Source organism: Pleurodeles waltl, chromosome 5 (genome assembly GCF_031143425.1).
Source record: "Pleurodeles waltl isolate 20211129_DDA chromosome 5, aPleWal1.hap1.20221129, whole genome shotgun sequence".
Lineage (NCBI taxonomy): Eukaryota > Metazoa > Chordata > Amphibia > Caudata > Salamandridae > Pleurodeles > Pleurodeles waltl.
In genome coordinates, this window is record NC_090444.1 from 705,524,732 (window position 1) to 705,543,577 (window position 18,846).

Below are 18,846 nucleotides of genomic sequence, written 5' to 3' on the forward strand. Positions count from 1 at the left end.
TCTTTACAGATTTTCACTATTAACGTGGCTTTACCCGCTACCTCTAAGTAGGTTGTTTTCATATGCAGCTGTAGAAGGTCTCCTACATAGTGTCCTACTCAGAAAAAATCTTTGACGCCACAAGCATACATTTACCATGGTGTTCTCTTCATCTGTTTAAGTTAGCCAAGAGTTATCCCATTTATAACTCTGAATAGTTCACTTTCACATGTGAAATCCTCAGTATGACCCTGGGAAATGTATTCCCTCTTACTTCAACCCTTCTGAATTTTCTAAACAATCATGCTGCTTGGTAGATTCTTTTTTTGTATTCCAAGGTCTCCAAATGTCGTCATTAATCTGCTGCACTTAAAAAGACCTAAATATGGTGCTGATCTATTACGCTTTCAAGGTATCAAATATCATGATAACAAGTAGTACCAAGGAGAATAAAATGTGAATACACCCTCTGAAATGGTGCCCTATTACATGTTCAGCTGTGAGTTGTAGTTACAAATGCCACTACTTCATTTTGATTCTTATGGAAACAGACAAGCTTTCAAAAGCATAATGGGGCGGGACTTAATTTTCAATTTATTAAATAAATAAATAAAAAAATACTAGCAAATGTTGTGGTTGTGGTTACTGTATACTTTCTCTTCTATACTAGTTTACTGGCTTCACTCCTGCAATAAAGAAAATGATTTTTTTTGCTATTCCAACCCTGTTCTCCAACCGGTTTCAAAAATAATGTTATTATGTTACTTCTGTGACCACCTTTATTTAGCTCGCCGTTTACAGCTTAGTCCGTGGGAGACCAGTGTTGTTAGCAGACTCCTGACACCCACGCACTCGTTCTTGGCCAGAAGTAAAAGCACGGCTGCCTTGTCTGGAGATTCAGGTAAGCTATAGAGCTGTGAGATTTATTTTATAATAGTGCTTTGATTTCAGTCTTGTATACTTGTTTATATCACTATTTAAGTACATGGCTGTATTCTGCACTGATCACTCATGTAATCATATTTACCATTCTCAGAATTTACACAAGAGGTGAAGCTAAAATCTGCTCCATTATACCATTACTGGAAATACGTGCTTGTATTCAACCATTGTTTGTGCATTTTGATCAGTAGATGAAAGTCAATTGAAGCTAGCATGAGTCCTGCTTGTTGTATTGCTTGCCTTATGAACAAAGACAACAGAGACAATTACTGTACTTATTGGTTGTTTCTCCTGGTGTACACTCTTACTTAATTCTTCTGGTTAGCTCCTCTCACACCATGCTGTCCCAATATGGTGCTATTCTAAAGTGTCATCATTCTCCCTTAAAGTCCTGTCGAGTCTTGACAAAGAAAGTGGCATCCAGTGTCCAGTTGTGGATCTAGGATGATTCTTTGATGGTGGTTTCAGGGGTCTTTTCCTGATAAGCATCTCTCCATCCAAACACAAGACAACACAACACCTCCTGATTTATCTTTTTCTCACTTATTTAGCAGCTGTAACATTTAGAACATTAATACTAAATAAGAGAAATATCATAGCAGTATGGGCAATAATCCCTTTTGATGGTTAAAGGCCAAACGCTGTGGTGTGATATTGAAGTATGAGCTGTGGGCACTGATGAGGAATTGTGGAATGATTAAGATATGCATAGTAAAAATTGACATGAGCACATTTTATATTTTGTGTTAGAGTGAGCTGGTTGTTAGATGGGGTGAAGGCGATCAGGAAGACAGGTCATCTAGCGTGGCAGATACTTCTTAACTAAAATGTGTCTTACGGAAATCTTGAAGGCCTGTAAGAAAGGGAGTAGCTCTTGATTCAGATGAGACAAGACTACAGTGGTGAGGGCTAAGTAAGTAGAATGAGCACAATTGGGTTTAATGTTGCACAAAGGGTTCACCTAATTTGAGAAGGTGTAGGTTGGGCAATTGCAGTGATCAAATGTATGTAGTAGATGAGGGGTTCGGCAAGGTTACAAGGAAAGAAATGGATACCTTTAAAGAATAAGAGTAAAGATTTTGCATCAAACTATAATAGTAGCCATTCAGCTTTTAGTTGGCAGGTAGAGATGCGTTCAAGGCATAGGAACCCAGGTTACAAACATGATAGTTTTGTTGACAAGTGAGAAAGTATCTCCAACAAGGTTTTTTTTAGTAGTCTACAGTGTTCATGATAGATACATTTGAGATTTTTTTTTTGCATTAGACAGGGGTTTGTGGTAACAGATTCTCATTATGATGAGCCTGGACCATGGGCAGAGACCGGAAAAGATGGAAAGGAATGAAACATTGCCCACTGGTTCACTAATGCACCCACGTTTTTGACAATGAAGAAGAAAGTGTGGATGTATAGGGTGATAGGGAGAAAATGGGTAAAGATGAAAGCATTAAAAGAGGAAGATTGGAGTATTTTGCTTTGTATCAGAGTGATGATGGTATTTAAAGAGGAATTTGGGTGTGTATGTATGTATGTGTTAGGCAATATTAAATGAATTACCCTTAGAGAAGAGGTAAAGAGGAAGAAGAGCAAAGAACTAAGGACAGCCTTTTGCGGCATTCTCACAGGGTAAGTGGTGGAAATTAATTAGTGCAGCTACTGAGAGAGAATGGTGGAAGATATAGGAGACGAACTTTGCAATAGCAAAGTCTGCAATGCTTGGAGACAAGTAGGTTTTATTGGATCAGTCAATTGTATTGATGGTAACTGATGGATCTAGTAAGATGAGACTCGGTGATAATCATTTGTGGTGGACGGGGGTGATAAGTAAAGTTGGGGATGCAGATGACAATACTAGTTAACGAAAAGTAGGCAGAGAAGATTCCCTGGAGTAAATGTTTGAGGAAGTTATTGAAGGATTGGTTTACTAGGTTCTGTTAAACATACGAATTTGAGGATTTTAGAAGGGTAGAAGGAAGATAGTTTTGCAGGTAAACAAGAACGAGTAGGAGTTTTGGGCTTTTTTAAAAATATACTTTTGTGATGAACCAAAAATGCAGAAGGAGGATGACAAATGTGACATAGTTTAGAGGCAGAAAGGGCTTTTTGTCCCTCATTGGAATTTCCTGCAGGACTGAATTCCATGTCACATGCAAAAGAGAACACACTAGTTCTGACTCTTCATTCGTGTAAAGTCACCTACTCATGTCCTTTAGAAGAAATTTCAGTAAATCAATCACGTCATTTATAAAGCGTGCTACTAACCCGTCAGGGTCTCAAGGCGCTGGGGGGCTAAGTAGGGAGTTACTGGTCGAATAGCCATGTTTTGAGGCATTTCCTAAAAGTCAGGAGGTCCTGGGTCTGGCGTAGGTGGAGTGGTAGGGAGTTCCAGGTCTTGGCGGCGAGGTGAGAGAAGGATCTTCCTCCGGCGGTGGTGCGGCGAATGCGGGGGACGGAGGCGAGGGCGAGGCTGGCGGAGTGGAGCTGGCGGACCGGAGTGTGGAAGGTGAGTCTGTCGTTGAGGTAGGCCGGACCTGTGTTGTGGAGGGCTTTGTGTGCGTGGGTGAGTAGTTTGAAGGTAATCCTCTTCGATACGGGTAGCCAGTGTAGGTCTCTGAGGTGGGCAGAGATGTGGTCGCGGCGTGGGACGTCGAGGATGAGTCGGGCGGAGGCGTTTTGGATATGTTGCATTTTCATTTGTAGTTTGGCCGTGGTTCCTGCATAGAGTGCGTTGCCGTAGTCCAGTCGGCTGCTGACCAGGGCGTGGGTGACTGTCTTTCTGGTTTCGACGGGAATCCACTTGAAAATCTTGCGGGGCATGCAAAGGGTGTTGTAGCAGGAAGAGGAGACTGCATTGACCTGCTGAGTCATGCTGAGTCAAAGATGATTCCCAGGTTTCGTACTTGGGTGATGGGGGTGGGGGTGGCTCCTAGGGAGGTAGGCCACCAGGAGTCGTTCCAAGCGGAGGGTTTGCTGCCAAAGATGAGGATCTCTGTTTTGTCTGTTTAACTTGAGGCGGCTTGATTCCATCCAGTTGGCGATGGTGTGAAGTCCATTGTGGAGGTGGTTTCTTGCGGTTGTAGGGTCTTTCGTGAGGGAGATGATCAGCTGGGTGTCGTCTGCGTAGGATACTATGTTGATGTGGTGGGATCGTGCGATGTTGGCGAGAGGAGCTATGTAAACGTTGAAAAGTGTTGGGCTGAGGGAGGATTCCTGGTGGACGCCACAGATGGTTTTGGAGGATTTGGACCGGTAAGGCGGGAGGCAGACTCTCTGGGTTCTGCCGTAGAGGAATGAAGAGATCCAGCCGAGGGCCTTGCCATGGATCCTGACGTTGTGGAGGCGTGTTCGACGGATGTGGTGACAAACGGTGTCGAAGGCTGCGGAGAGGTCCAGGAGGATGAGTGCTGCGGTTTCGCCTTCGTCGAGCATGGTCCTGATGTCATCTGTAGCAGCAATGAGTGCGGTCTCTGTGGTGTGGTTCTTGCGAAATCCGGATTGGGAGGTATTGAGTGCTTTGCTGTCTTCCAGGAAGCAGGATAGTTGGCTGTTCACGATTTTCTCAATGACCTTCTCTGGGAAGGGGAGGAGGGAGATGGGCCGGTAGTTTTTGGGGTCATCTGGGTCCGCCTTGGGTTTCTTCAACAGGGCGTTGACATAAGCGTGTTTCCAGCTCTTCGGGAAGGTGGCTGTCTCGAAGGAGCTGTTGATGATGGTGCAGAGGTGGGGGGCGATGATGTCGCTGGCTTTGTTGAAGATCTGGCATGGGCAGGGGTCCGAGGGGGAGCCGGAGTGGATGGAGGCCATGGTGTCTTTGTTGTTGACGTGGGTCCAGGCGCATAGAGGGTTGATGTTGCTTGGTGTGTTGGGTTCGTGGCTCGGTGGTTGGCTGGTGGGTCTGGGGTTTGAAGCTGTTGTGGATGTCTTCGATCTTTCGACGGAAGTAAGTGGCGAGGGATTTGCAGAGCTCCTGTGATGGCAGGGGTTCATAGGAGCAGGGCCTGGGGTTGGAGAGTTCTTTGATGATGCCGAAGAGCTCTCTGTTGTTGTGAGTGTTGGTGTCTATGCGGCTTTTGTAGTAGGTTCTTTTGGTGGTGCGGATCAGCTGGTGATGTCTGCGGATGGCAGTCTTGAGGGCGATGTGGTTGGATTCGGTAGGTACAAGACGCCAGGTCTTCTCCATTCTTCGGCATTCCCGTTTGGAGGCCTGTAGGTCGGGGGTGACCCAGCTGGCCTTGGATCTGTGGTGGATGTCCGAGGGTTGTTTGAGTGGCACGAGGGTGTTGGCGCAGTCGTCTATCCATTGATGCAGGTTGGTGGCGGCTGAGTTGGGCTCCCAGGTCCTAGGAGGAGGTGCCTGGGCAAGGGTGGAGATCAGCTGTTCTGTCGAGATTCTGTTCCAGTAGCGGCAGGGGGGTTTAGTGGTGAGGTGGTGAGTGACCAGCTTCTGGAAGGAGAAATGGATGCAGTGATTGTCGGTCCAGTGGAGTTCGGTGGTGTGGCTGATGGAGACGTGGTTGCTGGCTGAGAAGATGGGGTCGAGTCTGTGTCCTGCGGTGTGGGTGGGCGACGTGACGCGACGTGACGTGGGCGATTATTTGATGCCCAGGTTGGCGAGGTTGAGGAGTAGGTTGGTGGTGTTGATATCGTTGTTGTTTTCTAGGTAGATGTTCAGGTCGCTGAGGGGGATGTAGTCAGTTGAGGCGGGGGCTTGGGTGCTGATGATGTTGGCGTTGTCGTCGCAGAAGTGAGGTCGGGGGCCCGGGGGGGTCTGTATACCAGTGTTCTTCTGAGGGTGGTGTTGGTGTTGACGTGGATTTTGAAATGGAGGTGCTCGGCGGAGTTGATAGTGTTGTGGGAGCTGATGGCGCTTTTGTGGACTATGGCGATTCCTCCTCCTGGTTTGTTGGTGCGGTCCCTTCTAGTGATCTTGTAGCCTTCAGGTATGGCTATGGCTATGGCTGTGTCTGGTTCCGAGGCCAAATTTATCCAGGTTTCGGTGAGAAATGCGACATCAGGTGATGATGAGGTCAGTAGGTCCCAGAGTTCAATTGCGTGCTTGTGGACGGAGCAGGTGTTGAGCAGAATGCAGCTGAGGTGGTTGTCTGCGGCTCATTATCGGAGCTTGGTGGTTAGGGTGCAGGTGAAGGTGCAGGCTCTGCAGGAGAAGGGTCATTTGGTGTGCTTTGGAGTGGACTGGAAGCAGATGGAGGAGCATCCTGGTTCTACTGTAGACATACACTTTGTGTTGCAACACTGTGTTGTATCATTCCAAATGTGTATATATACATATATATAAGCATTCCTAACCTTGTCTTTTTTTGCATTTGAGAAGTGTGTAGATACCAGTATTTTATTGTCCATGGCTGGAAACCCTCAGCCTAGGCAGCCATCTTTCCTTATGACAAGGCACGCCTGTATTCTGTTTTTTAGTGAAAGAAGTAAATTAATATTTAGACTCCCAGCAAGTGCTGTAGTTGTAGCTTATTTTGAGCTTGCTGTAAATAATATCCCCACATTATGTATGCTGTGGTTTGTTTCATGTGACACAGGCTTTGGTTTGTTAAAAGGAGGTTTCGTCTGTAAAAATCTGAGGTTTTTGTAGAAGTTACGAGCAAGGTATCTAGACAGTTGGTTCCATGTGAAATTAGATTTCTCAGTTTTTTCTCAGTTTTTATGAAGAGTTTTAATTATTCATTGGGCAGTAGTGAAAGAGACTACTCTAGAGGTATGTAAATCAGGCTCAATCTAGGCCTTCCGTAGATGAAATTCAATTTTCACAGGAACTATGTCATATCCAACAAATAACATCTACTTGTGAATTATGAGTTTTTGAAGCTCTGCTTTTTGTCTCAGCATTGAAGATCCCAAGTACAAAAGCAGTAATTAATTTGTAAAAATACAAGCGCTCGGGACCAAAATTTGCATAGAAGCCGACGGTTGGGGCTCCAGAATGTTGGCAGTGCCAAATACCAAAGCTTCTAGGGGCCTCATTACGAGTTTGGCGGAGTGAATTACTCCATCACAAACGTAACGGATATCCCGTCCATTGGATTACAAGTTACATAGTATATAATGGAACTTGTAATATGTCGGACGGGAAATCTGTCACGTTAGTGATTGAGTAATCCCCTCTTCCAAACTCGTAATGAGGCCCTTCGTTTTGATTCTGCCTCGTTCCTCTGTCATCCACCTTCAGACACTTCCTATCCCTTTAACACATTCTTGCAGGTTTTGCATCCCTGCTGTGTTACTTTGTCGCTGTATTTCTGCCTTCCTCTTCCCCTTTTGTATTTTTCTCTCTTTTCCTCTGAACCAAAAAAACTGCTGGTCCCCAAAAAATAGTGGAGTTGGGCCACACCTTTTACCACGGCTCAAATTAATCACTGTACGCAACCCAAAAAGGTGTACTACTGTCCAAAAGTCGCTCTCTTGTTATACTACACAGTGAACTGTCAGCAAGTCCAGTACAGTATGGTATGCATGTTTCACTTTACTTCAATGAGTGTTGTGTGTATTGAGTGTCATGGTGTGTACTTAACTAATGCTGTGATGAATCTCGTAGTGTTCTGCCAGCTTCGCTCACTGTTCTGTTTTTTACTCTCCTTGAAACTTTTTTTTTTCCCTTTTTATTCTTTAACTTTATGACTATTTGTTTCCTTTGTTGTTTAAACGATTACGGATAGCGCTTTGAAGTTCAAATCCGTTTCCGTTCATACATGCGATTCTTGATGCTTTACCAAAGCCATTGCTGGGGTAAAATTTAAGTCTATTGGACTCTACCATTCCTGTGAAATACAGATTCACTGCTCCATTTTAAGAAAATTGAAACATTAAAAAGTCCAATAGAATTTTAAATAAACATCTTGTTTATAAACCTCTGTTTAGACCAAGATGTGAAAGTGATGGTTCTGGGCCAAGCTGTTCTCTTTCGGAATTAACTTCTTCTTTCTTTTTTCCTTCCTTTTTTTCTTCCTTTATCATTTCACTGCTGCCGGCTGTTGTCATTTCACTGTCCTCTTCTCACACATTGATCATTTTAACCACCATAGTTATGCCCATTTGTCCTCGTTCAGCATCTTGCAGCCCCATCAGTCCACAGCCCTACAAGACCACAAGCAGTAGAAGCGGTGAGCGACCTAAGCTTTTTGTAATGGCCTCAGACACCATAGGACGTAGTAGGACTACGCACTCACCAATGGTAAGCAATGTTGGTAAACATGAGAATTCACTTGGAAAGCTATTAGTACAAGAGTGGGGTTGATTAAGAACATCTGTTAAGTGCATTAACATTGTTACATCATAACCTTTGTTTTTACACAGCGCATGAATACGTTTTTCTGACGATTATTGTTGCAACGCTAAATTCTCACAAAACAAATTGGTGATTGCTCAGGCCAGACAGTATAATTGGTTGTTGTTGAACTGGTTTTTATACTTCATCCCCAATAAAGCTTGACCCAAAGGAGAAACCCTTGTCTAAGTCTTGATGATTTGACCCTACATCAGAAGAGAAATAAAAATGTAACTGTGACCAAAAAAAGAGAAAATGGAAGGCTCATATAAAAATTCTTTGAACTTAAATGCAATTAGAAGCACCAGAGGAACATGCAACATTTGTTGAATGTTTTCTCTATTCATTTGTTATTATTTTCAGTACAGAAAAAATAAAAGAAAAATATTAATAGCATCAAATACTTTCAAACATATCAATACCTTCAAACATTTAAACAATGCTGCTTCAACATCTCATCTAGTTCTACCATTCCATCAACTAAAAAAACAATATCTCACTTTGCTCCAATTAAGAATGTATTAGAACACATTTCTGCCAACCAGTCTATGAAAGTTTGGGGGTCTTTTGTTCCACAGACTCACACTTGGCAATTATCAGTCATCTCCATCGGAGCCAAGTTTCTGCAGCCTTCTTCTCTGATCTCAGTGGAATTGGCCTAGTGTGCCAACTGAGTTAAGTGTTATCTATCAGTTGGCACCAAGTTAGAGTGATGCATGAATCAGAATTGGGTATTCTGCCGTTATCTTATTGCTGCCTAAGCATGAGGGAATGTCTTTTCTTCTAAAAAGCGGGAGCAGCTGTCTGCCAGGTAGAAAAAAGTTTGGGTTGTAAGATGTCATTGGGGATCGGATGTGTCATCACACCACATCTGCTGATCACCAAATTAGAATGGTCTAACATTAGTGAGACTTTAATTGCGTCGCCAATCCAGACCTGGATCGATCCCACCCCTGCTGCATGACTCTCCTACTATTCAGCTGGCCTGCACATTAACGACATGGCAGATGGAGTAAGGGTGAGTGGATTCCTGGCACTCCCTTCAACCACAGGCTAGGTATTACTCTTTCTTTTCAGCACTACATGAGTTTCCATGCACCTAGATACATTTCTCTGTACCCCTGATGTACAAGGCTCAGTGCAGACAGTTGAGTACCTGTCTCCCACAGTGTCTGACCATAACCCAATCTTATGGTTACCGACACTGGAAGCGACTCTCCTTTGCATCCTGTTTTGGAAATTGAAACTGGAATCTCTTGAGAATTCAGTATATCGAGAGTATAGGTAGCCATATTGAACAATGTTTCATTGATTATGAGGGATCTTTCTCCTCACTCTTGATAGTGGGACACCTTCAAGAGGTACTTAGAGGCAAGGCATAGCAGAATCCATTGACTTGAAATGTGCATTACCTTAAGACTTCTCAACTGCTGAGAACATACTGCGAGGGGTTGAGCGTCAAAGACAGGGTAATCCAGGAATAAAGGTGGACTTACTAGAAGCTAGGGAGGCCATAGCAGAAATATTGAAACACATCCTGTGCTTCGATTATAAGGCCTACACGACTTGGGCTCACACGGTGTGTGATCTCACGGGGATGCAACTGGCCTGCTTGGCAAACCCTACCAAACAGGGCTTAGTCATAATAAAAATAATAATCTGATGCTGGCCATAAACAATACAGACAAGCGGACATCAAAAAAGATTTCCAAAATGAATACTCAACACTCTATTGTTGCTCATTAACTTGTCTCACGGCTGACATAGAACATTTCCTGATGCTCCTGACACTACCAACACTACCCCCTAATGCAGTGGAAACTCTGGTAGGCCAACTATAGCGGACAGAGTTCAGCCACCAGATGTGTTGGGATTGTAATGGGAGTCGCGGTGCCTCCCGTATCTGGCGTCATGATCTTTTATGATCAAACTGAATTGTTGGACGGCAATACAGGTAAAGCAATTACGGACTTCAGAAAGAGCACTGAGATCTGGGGAACTGTTGGGAACAGGTAAGGTAGCACTGTTGAAAACGATAACGCTTGACAATTTCTTTACTTTTTTGTGGTGTTGCCAACATGGATTCCCCGAACTCTGATCCAGGACATGGACTCCATCTCAGTGGCTTCCTTATGGGGGACAGGCCACGATCAAGTGGCACTCCACACTTTACAGGGACCAGTGACTGAAGGAGGTCTGGCAGCATTGGACTTTGAATCCTACTATTTATCGGCACAGTTACAGTGGCTAACACAGTGGATAGCTAGCAGACTATCACCCAGACGTACTGCATGACCAGATGTACTGGATGTCTGCACACTCCTCAAAGACAGAATGGGTGAAAGTGGGTACAACAAGATTCAGTGACCTCTTCAAGAATGAGGCACTCCTTCCCTTTGAGTAATTCAGAGTGACATACAACCTACCCAGGGGGCATTTTTTGTTGCATAGGGTGGTGAGTAAGAACTGGGGAACAAGACTTACAGAATCAAACCAGCACAACACCGCCCAGTACCTTATCACATCAGCAGCCACCTTTAAAGCTGTTACTTGGTTATAGAGAATGAGGTGGGTGGGGAAATGTTGCTCCCTTCGACTGCTCTTCGAGATAAGTGGGCAACGGATTTGAGATGTCCCATACCTGACAAAGACTAGGCAGAAATTGTAGATAGGGTACCTAAGTTATCAAGAAAGGCCAGCTTCAAACTGAAACTTTTAGATATTCCACAGGTCATACCCAACATCAGAATATATTAACCTGTATTTTGGCACTTCGAAAGCTAGCTGCCAACAATGCGGGGAGGAGGGTGCTGGCTTTATACCCATGTTCTGGACTTGTCGCTTGCGCCCTACTTGATTTACATAAGCACTTCACTTACTAGTATTATTGACAGGGAGACTCCCTGTACCCTAGAGCACTGCCTCCTTAGGTGATTCCCACACACAGTTAAGCATAAAGCCACAAGCAGATTCCAAGACCTGGCGTTCATGCTAGGAAAACAGGAGATTACTCAGAAGTGCAAGGAATCAAGACGTCCCCGGATGGATGTCTAGCGAAATAACTTGAACTGAGCTGGCTGCAAAGGAGAGTTGCTCCTGGGAAAAGCTAGAGATGAGGGTCAATGGAATTGGCTAGGGTGTGGGGAACAATAGTGGATAGTATGAAAACACCTGTACCCAACACCACTGGGAAACCCCGACTGCAGCTCACTAATAAAAGATGCCCATACCACAAATATTTTATACCCCCTACATACTACAAAAACTGACTCGTATGCATGGGCTGTTTCCTAGGTACAATTAGTGATTTTTGCTGGGTCTCAACAAATATGACACATGTCTGCCCCTAAAGGATATTATGATTTGGCACTGTTATTGGGAGGCACAACGGGGTGGGGCTTTTAGGGAAATAATGGGTGTTTACAGCAAGAGCGGCCAATTGACTTTGTACCTGCATAACAATATGCTTTGAATGTGCCCGACAACCTGCTTGAATTGTGTTCTTCAAAACCAATAAAAAAGGTTTAAACAAAACAAAGGATTTGAGAATGAAGTAAGGTAGGTGTCAGCATCAAGTAAAAGTCTTCTAAAAAGGAGAATCAGTGTTTAGCATTAAGCTCCACACCCGAAAGGACAAGGGGATGCAGAGAGGTCTGTACCTCTTGAAGTCCACCAGTATCTGCTGCCTGCTAACAATGTGATCACTAACTTAAAATGGAAAGTTTCAGGACCATCTATATCTCTAAACGCGTCCCAAAAACCCAATTATTTCGCTTTCTCATAGGCTGCATCTGGAGCATTCATTGATTTTTCCCATTCCACGGAGCTCAAACAACCAAGTTAATCTACAGCACCTTCGTTCTTGATATGCGATGAATAGGAGGCTTCTTCTGATCATTAAATCGTCCTGTTCTTATCACGATTTCTCTTCTACGGCCTCTCTATCCCAAATACACAATACTCCATTCTCTAACTAAGAGGTCATGAATGCACACCTGTAAAAGAAGAAACATGAATACCAAGGAAAAATTAATCTCATGTTAAAATAAAGGTAGTCAAGCTAACTTTAATCTTTGTCCATGTGCACTTCAAATATACAATTATAGGTGCACACATAATGCCAGTTTGAATGCAAAACGTAAATAAATGAATTAATGATTACATATGCAATGTACTTTCAATAGGTGCAGTATATTGAAGTACAAGTGTAAATGTGATTGAGAACTACAAATCTTCATGTAAAGCTAAACATTAGAACAAACTTGTATTTGAAGCCCTAGCTTCTACAGTGAATACACCTTCAGGAACATGTTTTGATGGTTCTCTTTACATTGTTAAGGCACACAGAGTTTAGGAAGACCAGATTTTGAAACCCAAAAGCAGGGACATTGCTCAGAAATAGGACTCCAATTTTACATCAGCCAAGAGGCACAGAATGAAATTACAGTGCTCATCTTCATAGAAACACAGAGAACAAGGCACTAAGTGCATACATTAAATGCAGTTTTATTTGTTATTTTTATAAAACATCTTTATTATTTTATTGCAGAACAAAGAAACGACACAGCGTAACACCACTGGTCACATTTTGCCTCCTCTGATTGAACACTACACAGATAGATCATAATCACGGGACTAATAATCCCCATAAAGTCTTGGGTGCGCTTCCCCCAGCTCATACCGAGGGATCACGCCCAGTGTCGTCCTCCCAGGATCCCATCCATTTCCCTCACACCCGTTCATATTTAGCAGGACAGTCCCGTGCCTCATAGACAAGTTTTTCTTGGGAGGCACACCAGTCCATCCTGTGGCACCACTTCGCCAGCGCAGGGGCCGACTCCACTCTCCAGCCTGAGGCGATATCCCTTTTGGCCACCAAACAAGCCATTCCTACAAAGGTTCGCTCCGCTCTGCTGGAGCTCACTTCCTCAAGAACCCCCAGCAGGACTGGCAAAGGGGGGCGGGCTCAATCTCTGCCTGCAAAACCCTGGACACCTCCGCTAACACTGCACGCCAGTAGGCAGCAAAATCAGGATATGCCCACACTATATGAAAAAAATCAGCTGTCTGGCTCGCACACTGCGGGCACTCCGCTTGCTGCCTAAGGCCTGCCATGTGCAGCCTTTTGGGGGAGAGATACGCTGAATGAAGAAAATAAGTCTGCACCAATCTAAGATGTGAAGTCATGTTCAACAGTCTTGGGGCCATCAGGGCATCTCCCCAGTCCTCCTCCGTCATCGGGCCCACCCACTGCTCCCATCTTGCATGAAGCGTATCAAGTGGCTGCAATGTATTAGTAGTCAACATGCAGTATTTACGCAATACCCCCCCTTTGCCTAGGTGTCCCATAAGTGTCTTGGTTTTCAAGGGGCTGAACTCTGGGAGAACCCTTCCTGCCTGAAGGTGCACCTGAAGGGCATGACGGAGGTGTAAGTACTTATGGAACTGGGTCTGGCTGAGCGAGAATTGCTTTTGAAGTTCCTGGAAGGACCGCAAATGTGCACCTGCCCAGATGTCTCTGAGCGACGATATCCCAATAAGATCCCACTTATGGAACCCCCGGAGCACTAAGATCTCCCTCAGCCATGAACCCTGCCACAATGGGGTCTGTTGGGTAAGCCGACACCACCACCTCGACACTCCCTGCGCCGTCCTCCACCCTGTAAGCACCACCCTTGTCACTTCGGGAATCCCACGCGGCACGGGGTCACCGTAAAGCATCCCAAACAAGTCAGGGAAGCCAATGGTCAGAAGCTCCAGTTGATAGGTGGGGTCCGACCATCCTCCCCCCAGCCAGTCGTTAATCACCAGCAGATGCATCGCCAGGTGATAAAGGTGAAGATTGGACATCCCCAGGTCACCCTCGTAGACGTCCCGCTGACAGACCCGAAGCGCCAGGTGTGGACGGGATCCATGCCACAAAAACTGTCATGCCACGGCCTCCATGTCGGGGAACCACCGTTTGGGAACTTGATAGGGGAGGTTTTAAAGTAGGTAAAGGAACCGGGGAAGTACCATCATCTTATATAGTGCGATCCGGCTGAGGGTATTGAGCGGAAGAGATCTCCATCTCTGGACGTCTTCCTTGACCCGCTTGGTTAGGGGCTTAACATTCAAAGACCATGCCAACTCTGGCAACAGCGCTATTTGGATCCCCAGGTACCGGAAGCTGTTTCTCTTGATTGGAATGTTGTGCTGCCAATCGTAACATTCCCTAGAGTGACTGAGCAGGATCAATAGAGATTTACTAGGATTAACCACTAGGCCCGACGCCTCTGCGAACAGTCCTAGTAACTGCAGCACCCTGGGTCCACTGCTGGCCGGGTTAGCCAGGTACAGGAGGACATCATCCGCGTATAACGCGATACGGTCCTCTCCCAGTGGGCCACAACCATCCCTCAACCAGGGGATCCTCCCGAATTAGCTTTGCCAGCAGCTCCATCACCAGGCCGAAGGGGAGCAGGGAGAAGGGACATCCCTGGCGGGTACCCGTGCGGATGGGGAACCGGTCCGAGACCGCCCGATTGACCTGCACCCGGGCTGACGGAGTTGAATAAAGGAGGCCCACCAATGTACGGAACGGCAGCCCGAGCCCGCCCGAGCAAGGACGCAGCGTAGGTACGACCAGTCTACTGTGTCAAATGCCTTTTCAAAGTCCACCAACAGAAGCGCCAGTGGATTGGTAAGAAGTGCCCTGTGAGCCAGAGCCACGTGCAAGCACCTAATACAGTGCCGGGTACTTCTAGCAGGCATAAAGCCGCACTGGTCATGGTGAACCAACGCGAGCAACACCCTCTTCAGTCTCAAGGCCAGTACCATGGAGAAAATCTTGAGCTCCGTATTGAGGAGCGATATGGGGCGGTAAGCTGAGCAGTACCGCGAGGGGGGCCTAGTCTTTGGGATCACCACAATAGTGCCATGATCCAAGTCTGGAGGGAAGCCCCCTGTGTTTTCAGCCTCATCGTACATTGCACGAAGGTGGGGGGCCAAAATGTCCCAGAACCTCGTGTAAAACTCAGCTGGAAACCCGGCTGGACCGGGGTCTTGCCCGTTGCCAGATCCACCATTGACGCCTCAACCTCCTCTAAGCTGAGAGGCTCGTCAAGTTCACGCCTCTCTGCGTCTGAAACAGTGGGGAGGGTCACTTCCATCAACAATGGGGCCTCGATCTCGTCGGGGGGTCTAGGCCGCTCCTCGTACAGTCTCCGGTAATAGGCATCGAAGCTCTGCGAAATCTCACTCGGGGTCCGCGAGACAGCACCCGAGCCATCAACGATCTCCAGGGCCACCCTGTCAGCCATCAGCCTAGTGGCGATCCAATGCAGGAGCTTGCAATTTTTGTCCCCCCCACCCGTACACTCGGGCCACAGAGGCTCGCCACAGATGTTTCACGGTCTCAAGCGTTATGTGTTTAATTTCCTCTCGGACCAAGGCCAACTGCCGCGTGACCGCTACACCCGCCGACCCATCAACCTGGCCTTCCAGGCGCACTGCCCTTGCCTCAAGTACCGATATTTTATGATTGTGTGCGCACTCCCTTGCTCGCAGGAGCTGCCTGGCGTGACCCTTAACAGTGGCCTTAAAGGCCTCCCAAAGAATGAACAAGAACAAGTTATGTGTTAAAAAAATAAAAAATAAATAAATTCAAGAGCTGATCACCCAACTCCTGGGCGTACGCGCCGTCCTGCAGACAACAGGCGTTGAGCCGCCACATCGGGCGTCCACCGGTGCCCCCTCCGTCGAGACAAAGGAGAAGCAGCGCATGATCCGATACCCCATGAGGAAGGATCTCCACTCCCGTGAATCGAGGTACGGCGAAGGCGGGTGCAAGAAAAAGATCAATTCGCGAGTGAGTGTGGTGCACCGCCGATGTATGGGTATACTGCTGCAAACGAGGATGCCAAACCCGCCACACGTCACAAAGACCCAGACCTTCCATCCATCTTCTCAATCCGGACGCCCCCACCCTGCGACTTGAGGACGGGGACCCAGTGACATCAACCTCGGGGTCTACGACAGAGTTAAAATCCCCTCCCAGCATGGTCAGACCAGGGGGAAGTCCTGCCACCACGTCCCCAGGGGACACCAAGAACTGTTCTCGCGCCCCTGAAGGGGCGTAAACACTCAGAAGGCTAATCGGGCATCCTCCAAGCAAGCCGGACACCACCACATATCGCCCCTGCAGGTCGGATTGGGAATCTGCTACCAGCGTGATAGACTCTGTAATACCTCCCCTCATAAGCACCGGGCACCTAGTACTCAACAGATGAGTTTCCTGGAGCAAAACCACAGACGGGGTAGACCTGCGGATGGAGGAAAAAAACGCGGACCGCTTAATTTTATCCAAGGGCCCATTTACATTCCATGAGAGGACCCGTTTAGACTGTTCCAGCATAAGTACATATGTGATAGCTTCCTGTGAAGTGCACCTACTTTAGCCTCCCATTGTGACCAGTGAACCAAACATAGAAATACATAATACACGCCCAACCATGGGCAACAGTGTATGAACAATCCCACACAGCCCCCCCCATACTTCCAACACTGAAGCATCTGTCGCCCAAAACTGTACATACAGAGTGTCAACAGTAAGCGTGGACCCCTCCTGCATGACGGAGAATTGCAATATGGCCCTCGGCCGCCCAAAGTCCAGTGTTGTAAAGACTTCGACGCCCATATTTTCTCCTTCAGCGTAGAGCGCTGAGAGATCAGCTACAAAAAATCTGAGGAGACTGGCTGAGGTGCTCCTCCTCCGGGGCCGACACCGGACCTCCACAGCCAGGCCCCCCAGTGTGGCCCCGTCCACGGGCTGGCTCGGGCCTGCCCGGTCGTCCCCCACCAACCCTCCACGCAGGCTGCTCTGCCTCCTCCTGCGGGACCGGGTCTGTTTGCGCCCCCCCGGGCCCGGGGGAGCTGCCAGGGGCGGGCACCTGCCTTTCACCTCCCACCCAGGGAGAGCTCCTCCGGGCCATCCGGTGCTCCTCCGTAAGCCAATCCCAAGCCAGGGGAAGAGTTTCTGGGCAGGGACCCACAACTTAATCCAACTCTCCAAGAAGTCAATTGCACGTCCTGCCTCCGCGTCTTCCGGGAATCCCACAAAATGCAGGTTATTTCACCTGGCTCGGCTTTTCGCGTTCTCCACTCTGTGATGCAGTTCACCTGTACAAGTTTGCAACTGTGCAACTTTGGCTTTAAGATCTGCAATCTCATCTTCGGCCTGGGAAGCGTGGTCTTCCACCTCCTTGATACGACCCACTGCGGTCCGCAGATCCCGCTACAGGAGCCCCACGTCCTTACGCACCTCTCAGACCTGGGTCTCGACAGCCAACTGTGAGGATTGGATGGCCTGTAGGATGGTGTGGGCCCCATCGGTCGCCGTCGCCTCAGGGGTCGGGGTGCCCACCTCCCGCAGGGATGTCTGTTTAGCAAAGTGATCAATACGCAGCTGGGACGCCGGAGGCTGCTTACTTGCTTTGTCCTTCCCCATCACCGTCTCCAGACCAGTAGCCTCGATACGCTCAGGACTCCCCCCAAGGCCCTGGCCGGCGCCCCATGGGTCACCACGGAGTCACTCCCGGCCCACCGGGATCCTCAGGAAGATATCCGCCCGGGCCAAGGGCAGTCCCCCCTCTGGCGGGTCAGGGGGACCATTCCGGATCGGTCCAGGCGGCCGCAATTCTCTCGGGGCCCACTCCTCCCAGCACTGGCACCAATCCGACAGGGGTGGGGTCCCGACCTGGGCCCGGCCGACAGATATGTCTCTCTTCTCACAGCACCTGCTGCCCCGCTCACCTCAGCACTCCACTCCACGCCGGCGTCTTCAGGGCGCTGCAGTCGTCCCGCTGCCCGATTGCGCCGCCACCGCACATTCCCTTCTGCACAGTTGTAGACCCGAAGGCCCTCGGTCCCGGCTCCAGACTGGCAGGCACCAGTTCAGCTCTCTCCGCTTGCCCTCCACCGGCACTCTAGCAGGGCCTTCTAATGTCCAGGCAAGCACCGGACACCAAAGCCTCAGGGGCCGACCACACCTCACGGCCCGGGCCCTCACTTCTCAGTCTGCACACAGGCCTCAACCCCGGCCCCTGCCCTCGCTCCAGGTGGGGGGAGGTTGGGGGGGGAATCCCAGGCACCCCCCGAGTCCTCCGCCTTCCCACATGGCCAAATGGGGGACACCCGTGAACGGGCACGATCCTCTGCGCCCCTCTCCCAAGCAGCGCTGCTCGTGGAGCCCTAGGGGGGCCGCAGACCCAACTCACCGGGTGCAGGCAACAGGGCCCGGTATAATGGGCGGAGGGCCCGATCACACACGTGGCGTGGACCCCCGCTCTGCCGGCGTCCGGCCCTCCGCTCCCCGGCCGCGGCTCAGGCCGCCGTGCGCAGCACGGGGAGTCTTCCTCGCGGGAGGCGAGTGGCAGCAGTCCGGTCTCGTCTTGTGGCACCACTCAAAAATGCTTCTGCGCGACTCGGGGGCGCCGCGCCCCAGACAGCACCACCGCAAGCCTGCTGGCCTCTCTTCAGGCCACGGGCGCCGGCCCCAAGCCGCAAGGCCAGGCGCACCCCTGGACCTCCCGTACGGGGTTCCGGCTCGCCACCCACCCCCACCGCTCCCTTCACTCACGGGGAGCCGGCCGGGG

General features: G+C 48.4%; 1 protein-coding gene across 10 annotated transcripts in view; it reads left to right on the forward strand.

The window, feature by feature from the left end:
• MAP7 (microtubule associated protein 7) overlaps positions 1-18,846 on the forward strand; it is a 657,230-nt gene that overhangs the window by 417,629 nt on the left and 220,755 nt on the right. For 7 of the 10 annotated variants that reach the window (XM_069234655.1, XM_069234654.1, XM_069234657.1 and 4 more), the window contains 2 exons: positions 767-880; positions 7,971-8,119. In XM_069234655.1, coding sequence (XP_069090756.1) covers positions 767-880; positions 7,971-8,119 — 263 coding nt within the window. The remainder of the gene's footprint in view (positions 1-766; positions 881-7,970; positions 8,120-18,846) is intronic. The other 3 variants (XM_069234656.1, XM_069234658.1, XM_069234663.1) reach the window with 1 other exon arrangement.